The sequence below is a fragment of the Lagopus muta genome, chromosome 7, assembly GCF_023343835.1.
Source record: "Lagopus muta isolate bLagMut1 chromosome 7, bLagMut1 primary, whole genome shotgun sequence".
NCBI lineage: Eukaryota > Metazoa > Chordata > Aves > Galliformes > Phasianidae > Lagopus > Lagopus muta.
In genome coordinates, this window is record NC_064439.1 from 5,791,508 (window position 1) to 5,814,995 (window position 23,488).

Consider the following 23,488-nt stretch of genomic DNA (forward strand, 5'->3'; position numbering starts at 1 on the left):
CAGCAGCTGGGTTCCACCGATTTGTATCCATCAGATAGGAGGGAAGAATGTGAAAGCTTTATAGTTCTGAATAATTTGGTCATTCCAGACTTCCACCTACTATTAGTATTCAGTAGTTGTTCACAATCATTCTTGAGTTATTCTTTTTCACTTTTTTTTTCTTTTTTTTTGTAAGTAAATATGGCCGTTCAGTTTTTTTGCTATTCTTGAGGATGGGTCCACTGTTAGCTCACCACAGTTAGTGTAGGTAGAGCTGTCACTTGAGCATGGCCATTTCACTGTCGTGACTGCTTTGGCTGGGATATTGGTTAGTGGAATAAGAACTCAGCTACTTCCTTTGGGGCGATTGATCAATTTGTTTTCCTCATCTTTGCTCTTGTTGACAACAAGCTTGATGAAATCAGTCTTTCTGAAGGCAGCACAGTGGATTTGACAAATCCTGCAGAACTGCTGGAGCAGATCCCTGAGTTTGCTGAGGAGCTGATGGAGCCTGAAGATTGCTTCCCCGAAGGTAAGGACCTGTGTGTTTCATTGCAATGCTGGGGCAAGAACCCTCCTGTTCTCTTATCAGACATGTCTCCGTGTTCACACCAAGTTACTCTGACTGCTTGCAATAGGATTTCATTGGATGCACTTCATTTCTTAGATACTGTCATGCTCCAAATTTACTTTTAAACATTAGACTTTGGATTTCCAAAGTGAGATAAGCCACAAGCAAGCTCGAAGTTCCTGTGTAGCTCCTAACATGCTGGGCATTTTTTTTCATCATATTTTGTACTATAGAGTTATTTTATATTTAAAAAAAAAAAAAAAAAAAAAGTTGATATTTCCAACTTGGCCAATGAGGACTTTGCCTTCCAAAATATGTGTATGATCCAGCTCAGTAGAGAACTAACATGATTAGGATGTTTCTATTACTTGCATGCAGGGTATACATATACAATACAGAGTATACAATACAGAGTATACAATATTCTGTTAGATGTATACAGGGTAGTTAATAGAAACTGTCTGCAGAGATCTTGAGTCCCAGGGACTTTCTTCCACTTATTTTAAAAGGTGTAAAGATTAACATGTCCAATAACTTCCGTCTGACATAAGATGCATTATGTGTAGAGTATTTTACTTAATTACCTTGGATAACAATTCACATTCAGATTACTACTTTTAATAAGCCACTATTTTATTATTTCTTAACACCATCCTACACCAAAACACCTTAAAAAACACAGCCAAACACTTTTAAACCCTGCTGCTTGAAGTTATATTTTTAATTAAGCCTGTAAGAAAAAATAGCATTCCAAGTTATTTCTTTTCTGAGTGAGTTCTATTTCAAATGTTATCTCAGAAAAATTTCTTGTATCCCTTTAAATCTGGGTTAGAAAAAATAGGGTTAGCTGAATGTTTCCTTGAAAATTCAAGGGTTATTATAAATAAAAACAGAGCTGCTCAGATGGGATCAGACAGAGATGTTTTATTGGGTATATGAATGCCCCTGAAGTCAGCAAAAATCTGCATCTCTATATGTGTGAGAAAGATGATTGAATGAGGTAAGGGAACCCTTCAGGGCTTACAAATGTCCCTAGGATCTAAACATTTTTTTGGCAGCTCTGCTTAAAAGCAGTAGCCAAAAATTAATGCAGTTGACTGAAGAAAGCATGGTACTGTGCTGTAACTGTTCTGTTCTAGACAGTAATATTTAAAAATTAGATCTGGTGTTTTCATTCTTTCACTAAGTATTTCTTACTGACGCTAGTGAGCAGCAAAACTATATTATGCGCTGCAAAATGAGAAATTGTATTAAATTGCAAAAACAAACTTTTATTGTAAGACTGGTGCTAGTCAAATGCCAGACAGTTTATAAATGCTGAAACTGTGATTGGCCATGGTCAATTTCCAGTTTTTAAAACAAATAAGATGGGAATCACACAACCCATTGCTTCATTCAGTGCATAGCCCTGGTTTATTTGCAGAGCGTTGGCATTCAATCATTTTCTCTTGATTATAATGGCCAGACCTGCTTGAATCTCCCTCGTGCAGACTCACACCAGTACCCAACCTATCTGTTGGAAGGTTGTGTCTACGGAATGCAGGGTAGCAGTAGCATGCAGTCACTTCTGGGTGGATTGCTGGAAACATTATAGTTTTGCATCCCAGCTGTCATCCTGACCACCACAGAGAAATACAGAAATCAAGAGATGAGCCAAAATCCAGTCTTACTGCATGTCAAATCCAGGAGTTGCACCTGATGATGCTTATGGGTGCCTTCTAACGTGGGATATTCTATTGGGACTCTATGACTCTTTTGTTTCCTTCTCCCTTCCCTCTGAGCGCAGTATCACTGCTCCTTTCTTTATCCTTTTATTCCTCAATTCTCCTCGTTCCTCACCAGCTGCTGTTCAAGTTAGGGTGTCTTCATCTTCTCCCAGGCTACGACCAGCTGAGCATTGAGTACTGAGTGGGAACTGAAGCAGAACCCGCTCCCAGCCCCTCATCATGTGTGTGGTGGCTGGGGGCAGTGGGGAGGCAGTTGCAGGCAACACTGTCCCCAACACATCTGCTATTTTCCAGGCAGCACGAGTCCATGCAGGTTTTTTCAGAGACTACTGCATAGGATAGATGTGATTTGAATTTGACAAAAATGGCATGAATTTGGCACATGAATGTTCCTTCCATCAAATTTCAAGTCAGAGTCATAAACTGAATATCCAGCTGACTCTTGTTGCAATGACATTAGAATTTCTATTTATGAAAGGAATCAAAGTATTTTCCCATAATCTTGTTCTTTTAAATGCCTTCCAATATCTTTCCTCAAAGTTACCGTTTCAATTAAGCCTCATGCAGCTATCATTTCAGTATAGCTAAAAAAAATGCAGTGAAACAAAAACAGTCTATCTGGATTATATATGACAGATATTAAGTACTAAAATGGACTTACTGAAAAACAAGCACCAGGCAATTTTATCTAGTGTTGCCATTGCTGTCTTCTAATAAGAAGATGCAACATTTGGTATATGTGGGAGAATGACCACCTACCATTTATGATTGAAGATAAGGTAAGATGAAGCTGGTTGAGAGGGAGAGTTAATTTCTTGCTTTGTTAGTTCATCAGCTGTCTAAATGCAAACTATGACATTTCTAAATGCATTCAGCACAGGTTGTGCCCTGAACAAATATGTTCCAAATTCAGCCCCCTTTTTCAGATAACAAAGGCAATAAAGATAGTACATGTACTGGAAATAGTTGCTGAAAGTTTGCTGAGGTCAGAGTTTTCCCGGAGTAAGGTGAACCAGATTAGCCATGGGTCATTTCTTCTTGGGGAGACTTGTTAATTAGTTATCTCAAAATAGCTGTGATTAGGGTGAACCGGGAATATTCTTGGGTCAGGAAATGTGAAGCCAAGGTAGGGTCACAGCTCTGGCAGCCAGCAAGTATTGCTGGGAAAAAACTGATAGAAATGGAGAGATCATTCTTGCTGTCAGTTGATGAGAAAGCAACGTCTAGGCAATGCCAGCTATTTGGGTATTTTTCCCTCCAGATGCCTTGCAACACTCCTGTGCTGTTACCTCCATTGGTATGCATTCTCTGCATCAAAAATTGCTATCTGTTTGGGCGTTATCTTCTGTGTCTCAAAGAAGGTTGTTCAAACAGAGCCCCTGACCCCAGCACACTCCTCTGTCCCAGACCCTAATAGGAGAAAGTTTTCACTGAGTCCTCAAGCGTAATTCCCCGGACATGGCCCGCTGGCAAAGGCGTATCATCAGATGGTTGTGTGAGAATGAGCTACCTTGATGAACACGCGGTCAGTTGCAACCCGTGACACACGGGGTGCCCACAACCAGATTTTCATGTGACTGCGTAGGAGCGATTATCGCAGCGGGAAAATGTCACACACTGAAGTGAAGTTATGCTGGTTAATAGTGAAGTTATTCTTGTTAATGGTGGGATTGGCATCATACCCTCCGCAGTGGCACTCAGTGGCTGCTTGGATATATAGATGTGAAGGGGAGATCCAACAGACCACAACACTGAACAAGGCATCTCAGCTGAGCTACAGGCTCTGCCCGCAGATGAGGTTTGAAAGCTGAGTAAAACTAAACCAAGCCCAAGAAAACATGCAAAGTGTCATCCTAGAGAACAAATCATGGAACAAAGACAAGTCAAAGACAAGTTTGGAGGTATCTCTTTTCTCTAGCCCTAATACCTGAGATACAGTGTATTTTTCAGCAGAAAGGATATGCTATTGTTTTTCTGTCTATAGTTCTCAGACATCAGAAGACACTTAGAGTCCCATCACTTGTGCAGAATCAGGAAGTTGGATTGAGGAGTATGGGTAGATTTCTACTTGCCAAACCCCGTGCTTCAAGCAGGGCTCACTTCAGTGCTGGATGCCCACTGCCTTCACTTCAAGACATCACACTGTTAGTTGCAATGACCTCGTAAAAGGATATGTTTGGAGTTGAATAGAGGCGGGTAAACAAGCAATGTATGCTTGTAAAGCCCTTCAGAGTGAAAGCACTCAATAGACTTTGGCTTTATTGGAAGCTCTACTTTGTATTACATGGGAAATAATTGAAGTCTCCATTTTTGTCTGAGGTACCCAAAGCTGGTGACACTGATAGCAAATCTCTTATGTTTTAGTGCTAGCAGAATATAAAACCTAGCCATGTGGGTTAGTGGGACCAAAGGATGAGAAAGGGGATAACAGGAGAGTCTGTAGAGTTGCATTCCCTCTAAGCCAAGAAGGATATGCTTTTATTTCACTTGGGCATGTATAGCTAGCCAGGCTGGTTGTTAGAAACCTCAGTTTGCAGGTGCATGCATTAAACTGAGTTATGAAGACCTGCCTGCTTGAATTTATGCTAAGGAAGCCATATTTTCCCTGTGTCCAGCCAAGCAATATTGAAACCAACATTCAAAGCTAAGCAAAATATTGTTTTGTTCTAAAAATGAATGTCCCAACATTGGGATTTTCTGTGGAAAGGTAGCTGTAAAATTATTGTGTACAAAAGGTATCAGTCACACTGCTCCACAGTATAAAAGAAACGAATTGGTCTTCCACGGTTACCGAGGAGAATCAGCAGCCTAATCTGGCCAAAACATGTTAAACATTTTCATGCAAAAATGGAAGGTAAATGTTGGTGTGAACAAGCAGTGGATTTGTAAAGGCTTTCCTGAAGCTGTTGTACATGCAGAAGTTTTTGCACTGTAGCTCCCACATTTACAAGGTGATTTTTCTCCTAGTTCAGGAAGGTAATGTAATCACATCTAACAGCTCCATGATTATAACGCAACAGGTTAGAAAATGTGAGTGCAGAACCAAAGGCAAAATGAACGGTTATACAAGATGCATTGTAAATTAAATTAAATTCAGTTAATTTTTTTTAATAGTTCGTAGTTTGTCATTGTTGTGGCAGATGCTTAAGTAAGAGTTTTCTCTGTCACACCTACAGTGGAAAGTTCAGAATAGGATGACCCATTTTAACCTGCGGTTTGTGATTGTGCTATAGGATTCCACAGTGACTGAAGGGAACAATTCCTTGTTAAGAAAAGCAAACAAGAAGTAAAAAATATCACAGTCAGACGATGCATTTGGAAAGGCTTCTTGATAAATGTGCCTCTGTTCAGTGAGAAATGGTCTGTAATGTTGAAATAAGAATTGAAAATAGTTGTTGTTCTTGGGCAGGTTGACCACCAGTGCAGCTCAGTGCAGCTTCACTGATTTGCTATCAAATATCTCGACCTTTTTTTGCAGGACTTTATCTGCTGTTCTGTGTTTCTGTTGAGCAGTAGCCTACTATCCAAAATGCTGTGATGGAAATGAGTCAGTTTGCTCTCAAAAAGCACGCAGCCCAATATGAACTAGAGTGGCAAAACAAAGTCCTTGAATAGATTACAAGGCATTCAGCTTCCACGCAACCGACTCCCTAACAGCATTGGTTTTGGGGGGATAGCACAGATCTATTACACTAGGCAGCATGAGTAATACTGTTATAAGAAACACCAAAGGATTTATTCATGACACTTTCTGTGTTAAAGGGTGTTAATGAGTGGTTTTCTTCATGTGGATCAAGCAAATAACTTTCCAGACCTGAAGCTGGGCCACCTGCTGTAAAAGTTAGTCAGAGTTAGGATTGCTCAGATCCTCACCAGATTGTGCCTAGAACATTCTGGGATGTTTATGTTATTTTGATTTCGCAGAAACTGGAAGAAAAAAACAACTCTTGGAATGCTGGCTGATGTCAGGTATACTTTTTTGTTGGGTTTATGTAAAGCTTGTTATTCAGCATTTAAGCTTGGGTCAAGGTCACCAAGCAGTAGGCTGCAGCATTGCTAGAGAGTCCAGAAAAGGACAGGTATTAAAGAGCAGACATTGAGGAAAATATGAAATTCTATAATAGGAATAGAACTTTGCTCAATAAAAGACTGATTTGTGGTCTGTTTCTTACTATTTATTATTTTTTTCCTCTCGGCTTCCTTTTTTTTTGGTTTGATTTATGAGGAATTAAAAATAGCATTTCATCCGAATTGCAACCAGCACGATAATTCATGGAAGTGCTACTTGACATTAGTAATTGTATCAGAATCTGGTCTAAACATTTCTGAATTGGGCCCAATCAAAAGCATGGGATTTAATAGCGCTGTGATTTTGGGCTGACTCATCTGAGAGGCTATTTTGGATTTTTCAAGGTATTACTGTCAGTAAGTAGGATTTTTTTTTCAGAGCAGAATTGCATGAAAGCCATCAAAGAGCATAAAAATAATAATAATAAAAAAGATTAGTGGTCCTCGCTGCCTTTCTATCTTTAAAAATACCTCTCCATACCTGTAGATGATCAGATGGAGGCTGACTGAATCATAAATAGCCTGTTTTTACCATTTTACAACCATTTTCCATCACAATTGAAATAACTTCAGATCTTATGATGCCATGCTCATTAGTATTTACTTGGAAGACAATTCCCTAATTTTAGCTGTGCCTGGGCTCAGGTAATCATGTTGGCTCCCTGTGCAGAGCAGACGCCTCCAGGGAATGATTCATCCAATGTCTTACCATGGAGGAGCCTGTCCCTTCCCAGTGCTGCCTCCTGAGCCCAGCTAGCCAGCTGAGCTGAGGCCTTCATCTAAGACACTAAAAGAAATAGGAGAAATAGTGTACAAGTTTTCTTGCTAAGAGATGTAGCTAATAAACCCACATGTCATGTCATGCTGGTGGACATATGGTGTGCAGGTATGGCCATTTCCAAGCAGAGCTGCCAGAGGAGGATGTTAGGACTCCTGGTACCATATAGTACTGCAGACCTGCAGTCTGTTCCATGTCCTTAATTCCTAAGAAGTACCCAAATCACACACTTTAGTATCTCAGCACAGGTTTCAGGAAAAAGTGCTGACTAACATGATACCTTCTTATCCCTTGCTGCAGCTATCTGAAGATTAGGTTTGAGGTGACGGATAAAACTTTCCTTTGGTGAAGTGGTGACTGACCACAGAGGCAGAGAGCCAGTCCTTACACTTTCATTTCTAGCGTGTTCTTCTCAAGCAATTTGATTAAGTTAATGTATAATTTGTATACTTACATCAAGTAAGTAATTTCAACTGAGCCCAGAATGTCTCTGAATTCCAGAATATAGTGATAAACTGAGAAATAGCATGGGCCTGTACGATGGAATTATTTAGAGGATAAGTAGTTACTTGCCTCACTGTTACATTACCCTTGCATTAATGGTTTCCTGTGCTGTTAGTCCCATACCAAAACCTCATACAGCCAACAACCTACACCTACCAGACATCTCAGAGATGAGGGATAAAAGGGAACTCTGAGAGCAGCTCATGAGTGACATCCTACACGTCTGTCACCCCATAGCAAGAATCTTGGCTCATGTAAACTTACAGGAAGAGCACAGCAGACTTAGCAGCTTGCTTCCTGCTGGCAGAGCCCGCTGCCAGCACAGCCCCACTTCCAGCTGCATGGGAATCACGGCATCCCAAGACTTGTATTTGATCTCCTTGCAAATCACAAGCAGCTCAAGCGCCTCAGTTATGCCACCTTGAATTAGCAGCATCTGCCTTCTGTGTATCCTCGGCACTCGCCCTCTTTCCTTCCCCACATTCCTTGACTAAATATTATTTCTACTTGCAATAACATTGCGTTACATCACCATAGTGAGATGTTCTCTCTTGTCACTTCTGAGCAGTTGTTGGATGCCTCAAGACGTGTCAGTGACCTTAGTTGCATTTCAGCTAGGGGAGCAGTCAGCCTGTGATTTATTTTCTCCTAGTGAGACTATAAAGATCCATAACAAAGTCTCTTTCTGTGCAACACATAGATTAAAGGCAGGGTGTAAAGCTTGATTTCTTTTGAAATAAATTAGTTTCCAGGTGTAGTTCTCATCGTCAAATATTGTGACACTTAGAATAGTAGAATCATATAATATCCTGAGTTGGAAGGGACCCATAAGGGTCATCACATCTAACTCCTGCCTCCACAAAGGACATAAGTCAAATTATCTGACATAAGGCTGAATGAATGGTCAGCCTGGAAAAGGGCAAGTCCTAGCTACCAAGATGTCTTTTCATCACAGTTTTAAGTTCCTACCCAGCACAAGACAAGGAACATAGTGCTTTTTTAAGTGGGAAAGATGGATCTGTCCACTACCAACAAAAATATTCTTTTGTTTTAATAATGTAATGCTGCGACTAAAATTGGCCAAAGTTTTGCCATCAGAGATCCATCTGCGATCCCCGTTACCACCATGGCATTTAGCCATCACAGCATATTTGTCACTGCAACATCGCAGTAAGGTCAGGCAGTGCTATGAGGGCTGATAGGAAACTTGCTGTGGACAGAGGCTGGGCATCTAAATTTCTGCTGAAGTCAGAGGGTATTTAGCCACCTAAATACCTTTCCAAAGTTGGCGTGGTGCCTTGATTAATCTTGTGAGAGACCAAGAGACCAAAATCTGCTCCTGCTTTTCCTAAGTCTCTTCTGCACATTTGTTCCATTTGCAATGCAGCAGCACCTTCTCCCTTCATCTCCTTTTCATCAGGTTGCCGCTTTTAATCAGCAAATCTGGTAGTGCTGTAATACCAAGAAAATGTCCCTTCTACATTCAGAAGGATGTGGAAATTATTGGTAATACCCTGCTGGAGTCATTAAACCTGATCAGTGGGGCTCATACAACATGGTCAACCTGGGGTAGTGATGACTCACAATCAAAATATTCTAGATCGCAAACCACTGGGGCAGGTTTTGAGTGGCTTTGAATGTATTTGGATAGAGGAGTGAAGCAGGAAAATAGAAGGCAAATCAGAAGGGAAAGAGAAGAACAAGGGAGAAAAGACTACATGGAGTAGCTTGTGCTAGAAGTAATCCTCTTTAGCATGTGCTTGTTGCAAATTTAAGAATTAAATAGTTGATTTTATGTTTGTTTTTGTTTTTGTTTTAACAATTGCTTTGTTATTGTTCTGCTCCTTTTCAGTTTGTGTGCGGTTCTTCCCATGCTGCTCCGTGGATATCTCAAAATTTCCAGGCAAAATTTGGTGGAGGCTCCGGAAAACTTGCTACAGGATTGTTGAACACAATTGGTTTGAGACTTTCATCATATTCATGATCTTGCTGAGCAGTGGAGCCCTGGTAAGTCCATCAGGATTTCCTTGCTAATTGAAAGTAGACATGGGTCTAAGAGGAGATGTTCTTAAATTAGGTGATCTTAGGAACCCTCACTGCTTATTACCACTTCAGTGTCCTGTATCTGCTCTCTGGTAGTTCCCATCTGAAGACATGCATTTGGCTCTAGGGGTACCTTTTTCTTCCTATTTTTTTTTATAATGTATGTTCTGATCAGCGAAGGAAAAGATGCAATGACAGTGAATCAGAGAGCTACCAACAGAGGTGGTGGGTGCCTATCTCCTCTAAACACAGCTTAGCTTAACCCACCATACCTTACCTGCCCAAAAGTCTTCTACTTGCGGCCAGAATGAATGTGCACTCATGGATACTGGCTGGTCATTGCTAATGACTCTGATAGAGGATCCTCTCCTGCTGAGATCCCACAGGTTGCTGGGATTATCAGCTCTGTATTACCAGTCCTCAGCTTATTATGGTAGTGGCCACCAGTGGCAGTTTCTGAGTTTGACTGATGGTTCCTCATTTAATGGTGGGGAACCCTGCCTATGACAGAGGGTTGGAACTGGATGATCTTTGAGGCCCCTTCCCACTCAAGCCATTCTGTGATTTACATGGGTCAGGAACATCCCTGAAATTGGTAGGATTTCTCCCAGGTTTCTAGCTGTTTGTGCATCAAAGGGGTATGTCAGAAGTGTTCTGGAATTCAGTCCAGTGACCCCCAGTGTTGTCCTCAGTGAAAGAGTAAGAAACATATCTGCTAAATTTGCAGGCAGTACCACATTTGGACAAGTTTTTCTGAAGGTTGGGATTAACTTCTCCTAAATGCATGAGTCTGCCTTCAGTATCTAAGACAAAAGTCTAGTTACAAAGGTGCATGCTTCACCTCAGAAGGGATAATCAAGGGCAGAAAGACAAAATGCAGCATGACTGGTAAGGTAGCAGATTTACTAAAAGGAGCTGGAGACAGAGCTGGCAATAAACAGAATAAACTAGATCACAGCATTGCACAAAAGCCAAACACCCCACTGGGCTGTATAAATAAGCATGTTCTTCCACTCCAGTTGGCATCAAGGAGGCCTCAGCTGGAGCATAGGCTGCAGCTCTGGGCACTGCACTTTGGGAAAGACGTGGGCTAATTGAAGAAACTCTAGAGGAGGGCAACGCAAATTATCAGTGGCCTAAAAAAAAAAGAGGAAAACACAGAAGAACTGGGCTTATGTAGTTTAAAAAAAGTCTCTGCAGGGAGAGAAAAAGATGGAAATACATAAATGTTGATACAAAAGGGAAAGAGATAGGCCATTCTTCAGGTCCACTAGGGATGGGCTGAAATTTCTCCCAGGGGATTTTATTTTATTATGAAAAGCAAAAGGCTGAATAACTTGTGTAGATCTGAGGCTGAAAATTGTCATTGCTTTGCTGAAATCAATGGGTTCTGACAGTTTTTGCACCAACTTGAGGATCAGCATGTTAATTTTTTAATGCATTTTAAAGGAGGCATGTCATTTGCTATAATATACTTCAGAGAAATACACTTCCTTACATATGTAATTAAAAGTGCTTTAGATCCTGAAGACTGAAACACAAATCTCATTTACTTTTCATTGCACACTTCTGTGTGTGTGTGATTTTGAATTTACTCAGTACACTTCTGCAGAAGGGCAATTTCCACTGCAACTTCTCAAATGCCAGCACTGTGTTTTAATATATCAGCACTGCACTTTTAGCATTTGGATTGGAGATGTTGGGGGAAACACACAGATGCCTCTTGCTGTTATTCTGAAGGAGCCTTTCCAAAAATTGAGCTCATCTGGCCACGTCCATGCAACACACAGAGTTATTCAGGGAGTTTACAGGAATATAGTTTAGTGGGCATGGTGAGGATGGACTGATGGTTGGACTCAATGACCTTAGAGGTCTTTTCCAACCTTAATGACACTGTGATTCTATTCTGTTTGTATATGGTGGTCAAGTCATGACGATACATTTACAGCTAATTGCAAAAGATCTGAAAACCTTTCTCGTGCATTTAAGCTATAAGTGCTCAAATCGGGAGTCTAACAGTAATTGTGGGAAACACTGCAGGTATCATGTTTAATTCTTTTTTAATACACAAAGCAAGGCAGAGGAAACAGCCCTTAATGTTTACTTTAGTCTTTTGTGTAATGTCATAGCTTGTGCAGGAGTACAGTGCACCTGGGGCATTCAGGTTGCATATTCCTCACCACTTATTAAGCTTCTTCCTGGCTCACTGTGTGCTTTTGGTAGACCAAACACAATGTACTTTCTGACAAGTTGGTAGAAAACAAGGAGAGCAAAGGCAGGAGAGAGAGCAGGAAATCACTTTAAATAGCTTGTTGTTATTTTTGTGGTAATTGCAAAGTACAGCAAGTCATCTGACAAAGTGAGCGAGCCCCTACCAGGAGTGATAAACTCCCATCTGTGCATTGTTTTCTGTGGCTTTCTCCAACAGCTCTTTCACACCCTTGAAATATCATTTTTGAAGGCAAGATAGGAGATTGAGTCGTGGTGAAAACGTCACCCTGAAGTGTGGGGACAAATGGACAAGCGTTGGCTCAGGCTGCCAGAGCTGTCTTGTCAGTTTAATTACTGTTTCCTGGCAGGCAAAAGACCAGTGTGATTGCCGGAGTGACAAGTAGCACACTTCTTGTATCTGCAGGCACTGCATGTTTGCTAACTTTTGGAAGTTCCTCAGAAAACAACGACAGATCTTGAAATATGTAAATGCAGATAATGAAGATGGTTAGCGCAGGCCCTCTCAAATAACATGGTGCTTTCTTGTTGCCAAGTGCTCCAGGTCACACAATGGGACAAGAGGAGTATATCAAAGCTTGGGACTTCCAGGCTGGAGGGACATGGAGGCATTTTGGGTAACAATGGTCACTTGGTCAACAGGGGAGGCAACTCCCAACTAAGTCCTCTGTGGGCCTCCTTGATGCCAGGAACCTGTATTACGGCATTATTAGATTATTACTTGATTATTATGGGATGACTTTACTTGTTTGAATTTAGTAGGCACATTGTTTCATATTGTAAATATTTTAAAAGGGTTATTAAGTTGCTTGTACTTGATGCAGGCACTGAATGCCTTTTGATGATCCCCGACACAAGCTTAGTTGGACAGATGAGATGGGTAGATAGATACCTTGACCTTTAAAACATAATTGCTCTGTTAAGTGAATAATAATGCGCATTTCTCAAGGCGGACAGTTGTAGCTACCTGAAATGTGATGGCTGAACAGAAGCCAGGGAACTCTGTGCTCTGTAACACAGGCGTAAGCACGTTAATAACCCAATTTGTCATCATTAGCTGCAAGACATGTCAGACTAAATGTAAGGGTCAGATTCTGCCTATTACATCAGGATCAGTCCTGTCTATGTCTGTGCACATACTCTGGTGGTAACATTAAACTAAGAAATCATTGTCAGTACATGATGTCCCATCAAATGATACTACAGACTTGCATTGCAGTACTGATGCTTTCTGACACCATTCAGCAGAAGCTTTTAATCAATATTTTGCACTTCCAGGCTTTTGAAGATATTTACCTTGAGGATCGAAAAAACATAAAAACCATGCTGGAATATGCTGACAAAATATTCACTTACATCTTCGTATTGGAAATGCTCCTGAAATGGGTGGCTTATGGCTTCAAGAAGTATTTCACCAATGCCTGGTGCTGGCTTGACTTCCTCATTGTCGATGTAAGTATCGATTTGAAGCTGTGCTGCTTCTTTTGTTCTGATTTTGTCATGCAGAAGGAGGGGCTATTAAGTCTGGTAGCTTTGCATCAGCAAAATGACATCTGTCACTCCAACTCTGAGTAACAATCTTTGGTGAATGTAGAAGGATCCACTAGCCTTACTATGAGACCATGCATCCCCAGGGCACAGCGTGCCCAACAAACTCCATGTCGTTGTCAGAGGTGTTACCCTGCTACTGTGAGTAACATTCCCTTCTGGTCTCCTTTACAAGTGAAGGAGTCCAGAGACAGGTGTGAATAATGCTCTCATCAAAGTGATGTCAGTATCATGAAACCATCAAAAGCACTTTAAGATCTTGAAATAATACAGTGCGTAGTTCTCCTGAGAAGATAATCTTTAAAACCAGGAATAGTTGGGAGCTCATTCCCCAGGGATTTTGCTAGATCCAGCCATGTCCTCTCCAAAGTTGTGTGGACTGCAGAAGAGCAACAGATGTTACTACAGAAAGCCTGAACCGGACAGCGAATCTGCTGAAAGCAAGAAAGACCAGAAACATTGCATCCTCCACAGTAGTTTTAATGTCCCATCACAGAGTATCAATAGAGGCAGTTATCTCCCTAAGGCCATTTCTTATGAGCTTGAAGTATTAATATAGAAGGCTGGCAGAGCTGTACCATGATTGCAACTTATTAAACTTCTGATAAATTATTTCCCCTCCCCATTTTAAGTCTGAACCTCCACTTGGGGGAAAGCTGCTGTGTCTTTGGCACTATTCCAGAAAAGCACTTCAATGAGATGATTTACTGGTTTGAAGTTATGGGCATGTCTAAGTGCACTACTGGATCAGAGCCTTTGGAAGCTTCTCCAGAGCTTTAATAAATTGATTTATGAAAAGGAAGTTCTTTACATAAATTGTAAGTCATAAATTCCTCTTCGCATACATGCTTGGAAACCTCTTAAATGGAAGGCACTTATTTTTCACAGATTAGCTTCAATAGAAAAGGAAGGCCTGGTTTAATTATCTAACCACAAAATTGGAAACCACCAGTTCCTAATTTATAGCCCAATCCTGAAAACTGTGCTTACTCTGGTTTAGGTCAAGTGACATAGCTTTTCTTCTGTGATTTCTCCATCTTTATAATGGGACTACTAAGACTTATGTAAAGTTATTTGGGTTTCCAGGAGCTAATGTTCATCATGAGCTTCCGGGGATTAGAAAGGCTAGATGAAAGCTCAGTAGTGTCACAGTTCTTAGTAGGGGTCTCCCTGACAGGAACAACTGTTTGCGTGGTGAATTCACCAAAGCAATTTGGTGCTCTGTTGCATTATTAACATTAACTAGAGCTAAGGGCACAACCACAGCTCCCTCCCTGGCGCTCCCCAGCACACCCACTGCCCTGACTTTTTTATTTTCTTAACTCACATGTAAATACTATTTTCATAGGCTCTCCAAGGTAGCCCCAAAGTTGTCCCGCTGTTGGGTTGGTTTAGTTAGTTCCTTAACCCTACAAAATCGTTTGTCCTTTAGCATCCTCAATTTAAAAGCTTTTTCCCCATGTCCCAACTTTTACTCCAAACTCATTTGCCAACACAGATTATGAGAACTGGTACTGTATTTTTAGCAGGTTTAACAGATGCTCTTCTACCCTATTACTCACATACCCTGCCACTCAGAATTGGCAGAGTAACATTTTTACAGCACACTTTTTACTTGCATTTACATTTTCTTTTTGGTCCTTTGAGAACCAAATCACTGCAACTGAGCTGCAGAAGGGATTGAATGGGTGAATTAGCTCCTCCAAAAGAAGCAGATGAACCACTTGTCTGATTTTCTCAAATTTATTTGTTTAAAATTATTCACTTAAAAATTCCTGATCTGCAAATTATTCATTAGTAATTTGGTATCGGTATTCAAAATTCAAGCTGCAATGGTTGATTTTTCTTTGGACATGGGAAACCATCTATCATCTGTTTTCTTCTCATTGTACAAATGCAACTCAGAGCCCTTTCTCTGCTGTGAATAATTCATAAAACAATCTCAAAATTTGCAAGCATTCACTATCTCTAAATGGGAAGTGAACCCAAAGGAGCTGTAAGCACATTGCTGAAGAATTATTATTTCCTCATACTTTCCCTGCTCAGTGAAAGACCTTTGACTCTGATTTGGGCCTGTGGAGCAGCAAAGGCCCCATCCTGCAATTGTGGATTACCAAAGAAAACTGTGTCTTGCAGAGTCTGAACATCACAGTAATCTGCAAACTGAGGGCTGTTTTTGCTGGGGGTAGAATCCCTAAAGGATGACCTCTGACAATGGGCCTCTACATCTCAAAGAAGTGTGCTAGTGTGGCAAAGCAGAAAGAGACCGCTTTCAAGTACAGTGCAATACAATAAGGTCGTATCAACGATGCTGCAACTGATTTCTATGAGAGGAAGGGAGAAAGGAATAATCAAACTACAAAAACAAGCTTATTTCAGTTTAGGGAACCTGGGAGAGATGCCTTAAAATTCTGCTGAAATTTTGAATATACTGAACAATGTACATCTATATGTTACCTCCCTGCAAACAGCAAGTACACTCTGAAACGTAGCTCACTTCTACAAACAGAGCTTTCCTATGCACACAGATTGGAGTGATGAGGAGTTTAGGTCACAGCTATTTTCAAAGGACAAAAAATCAGAGACTGCAGTGTGTCTGATGTGTAGACAGACATCAGCATCACCATCAGGAATGATGTTTACGCACGAGCCTCTTTGCTAGGTTGCACAGGCAAATATTTTCACAAAGAATAGATATTTTCCAAGCATTCATGCAATCAAAACCTCTTCATGCTAAGCAGATTAAACAAGGAGTACAAACAGGGCCAGAGATGAAGGCACATGGCATTCAAACCAAATGTTTATGAAAACTGCTCTCAACCAGGCATGTCCCACAGCAAGCAGAGACAGTCAGTATTTAGAACAGGGAGTGGATAAACTCCACCAGTTGTGCATGCTGGTGTTGTGTTTGGTGTCACTTTCAGTTGTTTCCTCTGCCATATAAATATTATCTCGAGCTTATCTAGTTCAAGCTTCTGCTAATTAAATCTGATCTACAGCTGATGCTACTGCAGTGATCATTGAGGGAATGGTCAACATCATTTGGAGGGCTGAGATGTTGCAATAAGCAGCTTCTTGGGTTGATGGTTGGACTAGATGATCTCAGTGATCTTTTCCAACCATAAGGATTCCTTTCTTTCCCTTCCCTTTTCCCCTCCCCTTCCCCTTCCGTTTCCCTGACACTTTCCCCTTCCCTTCCCTTCCCTTCCCTTCCCTTCCCTTCCCTTCCCTTCCCTTCCCTTCCCTTCCCTTCCCTTCCCTTCCCTTCCCTTCCCTTCCCTTCCCTTCCCTTCCCTTCCCTTCCCTTCCCTTCCCTTCCCTTCCCTTCCCTTTCCCTTTCCCTTTCCCTTTCCCTTTCCCTTTCCCTTTCCCTTTCCCTTTCCCTTTCCCTTTCCCTTTCCCTTTCCCTTTCCCTTTCCCTTTCCCTTTCCCTTTCCCTTTCCCTTTCCCTTTCCCTTTCCCTTTCCCTCCTTTGCTTGCTCATCTCATGCTGTGGAGGAGGGGACAGACCCTGCAGAAGCCATCAATAGAGAACTCTCTCAGAATCAGGATGTAACAGCTCTAACTCATTGGTAGCAATACTCCAAAAAAAAAAGCCACAGGCAGGTTTCATGGCTTGTGGCATACTCAGAAAAATCCTCTTAAGTGGGCACCTGTGTCATCTCTCTACAAAAGTCCATTATTGCAAATCCATCGTCTCCATTACAGCTTTTTGGCTTCAATTTAATTGACCAAGAGTTAGTTCCAATAGAGGTTTAAAAGAACCTGATTGTTGCTTACTGGTTTCAGGGATGAGGGGATGTGAGCGTTTCCCCCCAAATTCTTCCTGAGATTATCACATCTTTTAAGATCAGATACTTGGAAAAGATCTTTCCTAAAGCAATTGCTTCTTGTGAAGGTTGTAACAGAAAGTGTTTCTGGTGTTTGCCTGACACTGCTGAGTTTGTACTTGGACATCTGTACTCCCCATTGAGCACCTTTCCAAATTTCCTGTTCGCTGCCAAATTTCCTGTCTGCTTGTCTAAGAACTGCTCATAAATGTTCACTCGTTAAATACACTGTATTTTCACTGAAGGCTTAAAAAATATAGGCATTTTCCAGCATAGTTTCCTGGAAAGCCCTTGCTCTAGGACTTCTACTTAGAATACTTCACTGCCTGATGAGTTAAAGAACAGCTAATAATCTTTGGGTATGAGATAAATAAGTTTAACAATCTATCCCTAGCTGAGAATTGAATTGAATTAAATTATGCCCTTGTGTTGGATTGTCTTTAAGTGACAATTAAAAACTTGCTGTGTGAAGTAAATATTGACAGCTTATGATTATTTTAATTGTTTTTGTTTTTGTTTTGCATCTGTACTCCCTGTTGATTAGCAAGGTGATTTCTGTTTGCTTTACCAGTAATTACGCAATCTGCTGTAATGAGTTGCTCCAAGACAGCACTGAAATCCAATTTGTATTCTTTGGATAGTGTCTTAAAAACATGTGGATTTCATCTAGTTTCTGTTTGGAAAAGCACAGGGGAACAAAGTGACAGAAATACAGCCAAGATAGAGTAGAAATACTATAGCTCATCACTTGGAGAAGCATCTTGTGAGCGAATTTATTAGTGCTCTCTGTGAGCTATTGAAGATCCACAGGTTACAGCGGAGCATTATTACCTCAGAGCGGGTTTCTGACTGGTTTCCTTCCAGCTCCTCAAAGCAAATGCTCTTGTGGGATCTTTGAGGATGCCTCAGTGCATTCTTCTGGGCTTCTGCCAATGACATAAAACCTCCCAGCTCACTAATAGAAAAGAGAATCCCTCTCTAAAAGCCAGGGAGCCTTGTTTCAAAGAAAAAAAAATATTAAAAATGCTGTTTTACTCCACGTTGGCTAATTCAGGATAAGTGGGGAGCAAAATTCCGTGTGAAGACAAGTGGTTTTAATGTGTGTTAGCAGGTCAGTGGGCACTGTAAATCTCCCTTCTGCCTCTGCATGCTTTATCTCAACACAACACATGTGAAAACATCCAAATGTCTTGTCTTATCTTAGTTTGCACCTCATGTTAGTTACCACATAGATGCCAAGTGAAGCACAAGCTGGATTTCAGGCAAGGCATAGCAAGACAAAGTTTGCTTCGGTCATAGGAGAAGGAATGGGTGAATGAAGGTGAGGAGAAAAGTCCATCAGGAAGCAGAGATTACATGTTGTCAACTGGTTGCAGTGTGGATATTTATTAATTAAGGGAGAATTTCAGCTTTTGGAAGTGATGTAAAAAGCTCAGCTCAGCTCAGATTGTTGCTCAAACGGATTTACCAGCCCCTTCTTTTTCTTGAATAGAATTTCAATACTCTTTTATTAGAAGAACGCCTTGGCCTCAAGGTGTGGCAAGAGAGGTTCAGTTTGGATATTATGATGGTTGGACTGGATGATCTTGGAGGCATTTTCCAACCTTTGTGACTCTAGGACTCTACAATTCTAGGATTAGGAAGAATTTCTTCTGAGAGTGGTCAGGCACTGGCACAGGCTCCCCAGGGAGGTGGTGGAGTCACCATCCCTGGAGGGATTCAAGGAACTTGGAGATATGGCACTGAGGGACATGGTCTGTGGGCATGGTGGGATAGGTTGGGGTTAGACTTCGTAATCTTAGAGATCTTTTCCAACTTTAATGATTCTATCGTTCTGTAAGAAAGAGAGTAGTGGATAAAATCTTTGATCTCTTGCATGCAGCCTGTCAGGCCATCTCCATCAGCGTGGCAGCCAAACACCACCAAGTGGTGTTCTCCCTTAGATGCAGGACAATCTCTGGGAAGGACAGATGAAGCATATTTAAGAATGCATATAGCTTTCCGTGCTCTGTAAGACTGATGGAGGATTTTCCTACAGTTCTTTTTCCTGATGACCAGCACCTTCACAACCCCAGCTGCTGAAGAGTGCAAAACATCTTTCCACTACACCTGAAACTTTATCCTGGATGACCAGGAGTGAACAGGGTGCTGAAGAGACTGGTGGCAGTCAAAGGGGGATAAAAAGGGGTTAAGAGGAAACCTGAAGGCTGTCTCCAGTGGTGCAGAGATGTTGGGTTGACCTTCTACCTTGTCTAGGCTGTGGTTTGGGGTGCTTTGTGCTATGAAAATGAGGATTCCTTCTTGTACTCCGGCACCATTGTATTGTGCCCTTCCTGAACAAGGAAACAAGGACAGACAGAACTTCAACTATTGAAAACAGCGTGCCCACACTTTTCTCTTTTTCTTATGCATTATGTCATATTCAAGTAATGCTGAGCCTGATCCTGCCCAGAAATAAGCATCCTTTCAGCTCTGCACCTCAACTCCCACTGGCTGCAATGGAAGTGGAGCACATCTGATGGGGCTGAGCCCCAGGGAAATGTTCTCTCAGCAATCACTATGCACACCCCTGGCACTATAAAGCTATCTTCAAGTAATAAATAATAATCAAGCACATCCCCATCTACTCCTGACAACAGCAGGCGGCATCAAGGGGGTATCCTGGGATGCATCAGGCAGTGTGTTCATAGATCTTTTGAAGGGGAGAATATTGTTTCTGCTCATCTGTCTTAAATCAAGGCTGTCTCTGTACCACATCTGGATGAGAAGCAAAATGAAGTTGACAGTGAAGAAATTCTTTTGCTCCAAATCGCAGTAGGAATACTGGATTTTCCCAAGGAGCTGCACCCATGCAACCACCTCTACTGCAAGAAGGAAAATCCCAGCTAAGTGCTAACTCATCTAGGGGTGTCCCACAATCCCCAGGTTAGAAAAGGCCTTTAAGATCACCCAGTCCAACCATCATCCCACCCCCACCATGCCTACTGACCACGTCCCTCAGTGCCACATCTCAACAGTTCTGAACACCTCCAGGGACAGCGACACCACTGCCTCCCCGAGCAGCCTGTGCCAATGCGTTATCACTCCTTCTGAAAAGACATTCTTCCTAATGGAAAAGATGAACTGAGGCAGTCTGAAAACCCATTTGAGGTGGTCGGGGTGGGAAACCCATGAATCTCAAAGGCAGCCGAGCCCTTTGGCATCCTGCTGGATGCAGGCACACAGCAGCAGATTGTTCAACCCACTCCCAGAAATTAGCTGAAGTTTAATTCCTGGCTCACAGCCATCTGCCTGGGGAATACTCTGGAGCTGTTAGAAAAGCCTGAGCAGGTGTGAAGGAGTGACAGATTAAAGAACAGCAAGACATAAAGAGGTTCTTCCGGAGACTGCCAGAAAGCAATTGTGATGCAAGAACGATGTATGTAAAAGCGCTTATGACAACAGGGGAGGCACTTATTGCCTCAAAACAACCTTAAAATCCATGGACACGAGGAGCAGGGAACTGGCTGAGGGGATGGAATATGAATAGACTTTCACAGCCTTAATTTGAGTATTAGATGGGAAGAAAAAAAAAAGAGAAAATTCCCTCTAGACAAAAAAGGCTGAGTGGATGATGTGAAAGCCTTTTTAACCTGATTTATAAGAATTAGTGCCTGTCTTTCCAGGAGATAATTTTTTGTTTATAATTAAGCCAAGCACTCGTGTATCCCATCATATTACCATACATAAGAGCACTTCAGAGCAGAAGCAGACCTGCTGTGAGGGCAGCCCTTTGTTACCACGTTCATCCCCATACCATGGCCAAATTCAGAATCCATGGCCTTCACTTGAACTTAAGGGCTGCGGCTCAAGGAGGCAGGCAGCAGAGGTGGAAGTTTGGCACGGAGCACCTTAGTGTCTCTGGTGTCCTAATTTAAAGGCTTTTATTTACTTTTCTGCCTTTTGTTGCTGCTGTGCTGCTCCTGGATTTGCAGGTGCAATCATGCATCAGGCATCTGTGAGGCAGAAAATGCAGTGCCCGAGCGAAAGGGTAAACAGATACGAGAAAAGCTTAAAGGGATAATAAACTTCTGCTCAGCCATGGTAGGTCTGGAGGGAACAGCAACATTATTATACAGACCCTTTTCACTTTTTTTAGGGAGCTAACAGAAGCACCAGATACCTCAACTGTACTTGCAAATTCCTGTTTCCCTCCAGTTTTCTCATTCTGTAGTGAGGGTAGAGATGTAACTTTGTTCCTTTCCAAATGAGGAGAAGCAACTGGGGACCAGGGGTTTGGTTTATAATGGCACTGAGCTGCCAGGTGGCTTGTGAGAATCTGATGGAAGAGGCACCCAAAGTAATCCAAGCTCTCTTCCTTCTACCTTGCATTTAAAAAATAACTATATGAATTAAGCACAATTAGAGAGAGACAGGTGTTGCTGGGGCACACAGAAAGCTACTTGAAAGCACTGGGGGCCTGCATTAGCTGAAATGGTTTATTTAAATAGTGGCCCAAGCTTTCAGCTCAGCTGCTGTGTTCCATTTTGGACAGCCTTTTTTTCCTTCCTCCCACTCCCCAGTCTCTCATTGGAGCAATCAGGTTAATTTGATGAAATCCCTGAGTGCACACAGCACGTGCTGCATCCTCAACCAGGGCCAAGGTCTGTGCTCCTCTCCCAGCTTGCAGGGTGTGTAGTTAGCAGTAACCTTCTCACAGGTTTGAGGCATTAAATTGGCAGCCAAGGAGGATTCTGAAAGCTGCCCAGACCGAACGGTTTATTCCTTGACTCTGCTGTTAATTCATGGCAGTAATGATGTGGTCTGTGCCAAGAAGCATTGTGCTGTTGGGGTCCACTTTGTTATCTGGAAGGATGTGCTTTTAGGATGGTGAGAAAACTGCAAAATAAATAAATAGATAGACAGATAAATAAACAAAAATAAAATGCCTCAAATCTGCAACTCAAGGAGGCAACTAAAATCTGCCCCCTTGTTATAGGAGCTCTGTCAGGCTCAAGTGAAGTGCTGCTCCCAAAGGCTGTGCCCTTTGACACCAGTAAGATTGCCTGAATAGAGGGTGTGCATGCTCCTGAAATACTATTACGATGTAGGTGTATAGGAAGTAACCCAACTACTGTTATAAATGCAATAGCTCCTTGGGAAAAAACCTGTCTGCTTTGATTAAAGACCCTTTCCTCTCTGTGTGCTGAAAGGAAACTCATTATTGCACTTCCTACTTTACAATGCTTTTTTCCACGCTCTTAAAATTCTCTTTTGACAGCTTTACTGGGGTTTGTATTGGTTTACAACACCAATTTCTTAAGTCACTGTCAGATAGTGAAGACATATATACCCATTCTGTGACTTTATCTCTGTGTTCATAATTTCAATAGTCCGAGAAGTGCTGTGGGTCTGTTAGCTCATGAATTATGTGAGTACCAATGTGCTCCCTGTAGAGTTCTTCAAGGAGTTTGAAACATTTGATAGCTTGCAGAAGTGCTCTGTAAAGCCAGTGCTCAAGAAGAAGCTGATACATTTTCAAAGAGCTCATTTTGCCATGCCCACCACTTTGCTTTTCACAGGTGGATACAGGACACACCATGGCTGGTTTGTAGGAACAACACTGAGCATAATGGGAGTGACTACATCTTGATTCTTGAACAAAAAAACCTTTTCTCAAATGTAATCTAGTAGTGCATTGTAAAAATGATTGAGAAATTTAGGCTTGTTCTCATTAAAAGCATAACAGCAACAGCTTTGAAGAGCTATCAGTGAGGCTAGTCTCCTTTTAGAGATCATTGCTTGTATTACAGCAGTCTGAATCCATTGATTCTTCTCAATTTTGCCTTGGAAACACCTGTAAATGTTGTACAATGACAGACCCATGCTGCTAAGCTCTATAGATGACACAGGCTCGCTTTCAGAACACCATGCATTGGCCGGATAATCCCCATGGCTGGCATGTCTGGTGCTCAACACAATCACAGGATTTAAAAGCTCTGATTTTTTTCTTGAATGTAACACTGAAAATGGCAAAAAAATGAAAGAGGTGAAGTTCATTCATCATCCCCTGTACCCATCTCCAGGAAGCTGTCGTACAAACCCCTTCAAGATCCCCAGCAAAGGAAATCTATGTAGATAAATTGCATATAGAAATACAGTGCATAGATACATCTGTAGATAAATATAGGTAAAACTACCTGTGAGCAAAGAAAGTGGGGAACAGGAGAGA

The 23,488-nt window shown here is 41.7% G+C and overlaps 1 protein-coding gene across 2 annotated transcripts in view; it reads left to right on the forward strand.

The window, feature by feature from the left end:
* The window catches only part of LOC125695836 (sodium channel protein type 5 subunit alpha-like), a 204,531-nt gene that overhangs the window by 157,914 nt on the left and 23,129 nt on the right, over positions 1–23,488 (forward strand). For both annotated transcript variants that reach the window (XM_048950819.1, XM_048950818.1), the window contains 3 exons: positions 391–511; positions 9,480–9,634; positions 13,178–13,351. In XM_048950819.1, the coding sequence (XP_048806776.1) occupies positions 391–511; positions 9,480–9,634; positions 13,178–13,351 (450 nt within the window). The remainder of the gene's footprint in view (positions 1–390; positions 512–9,479; positions 9,635–13,177; positions 13,352–23,488) is intronic.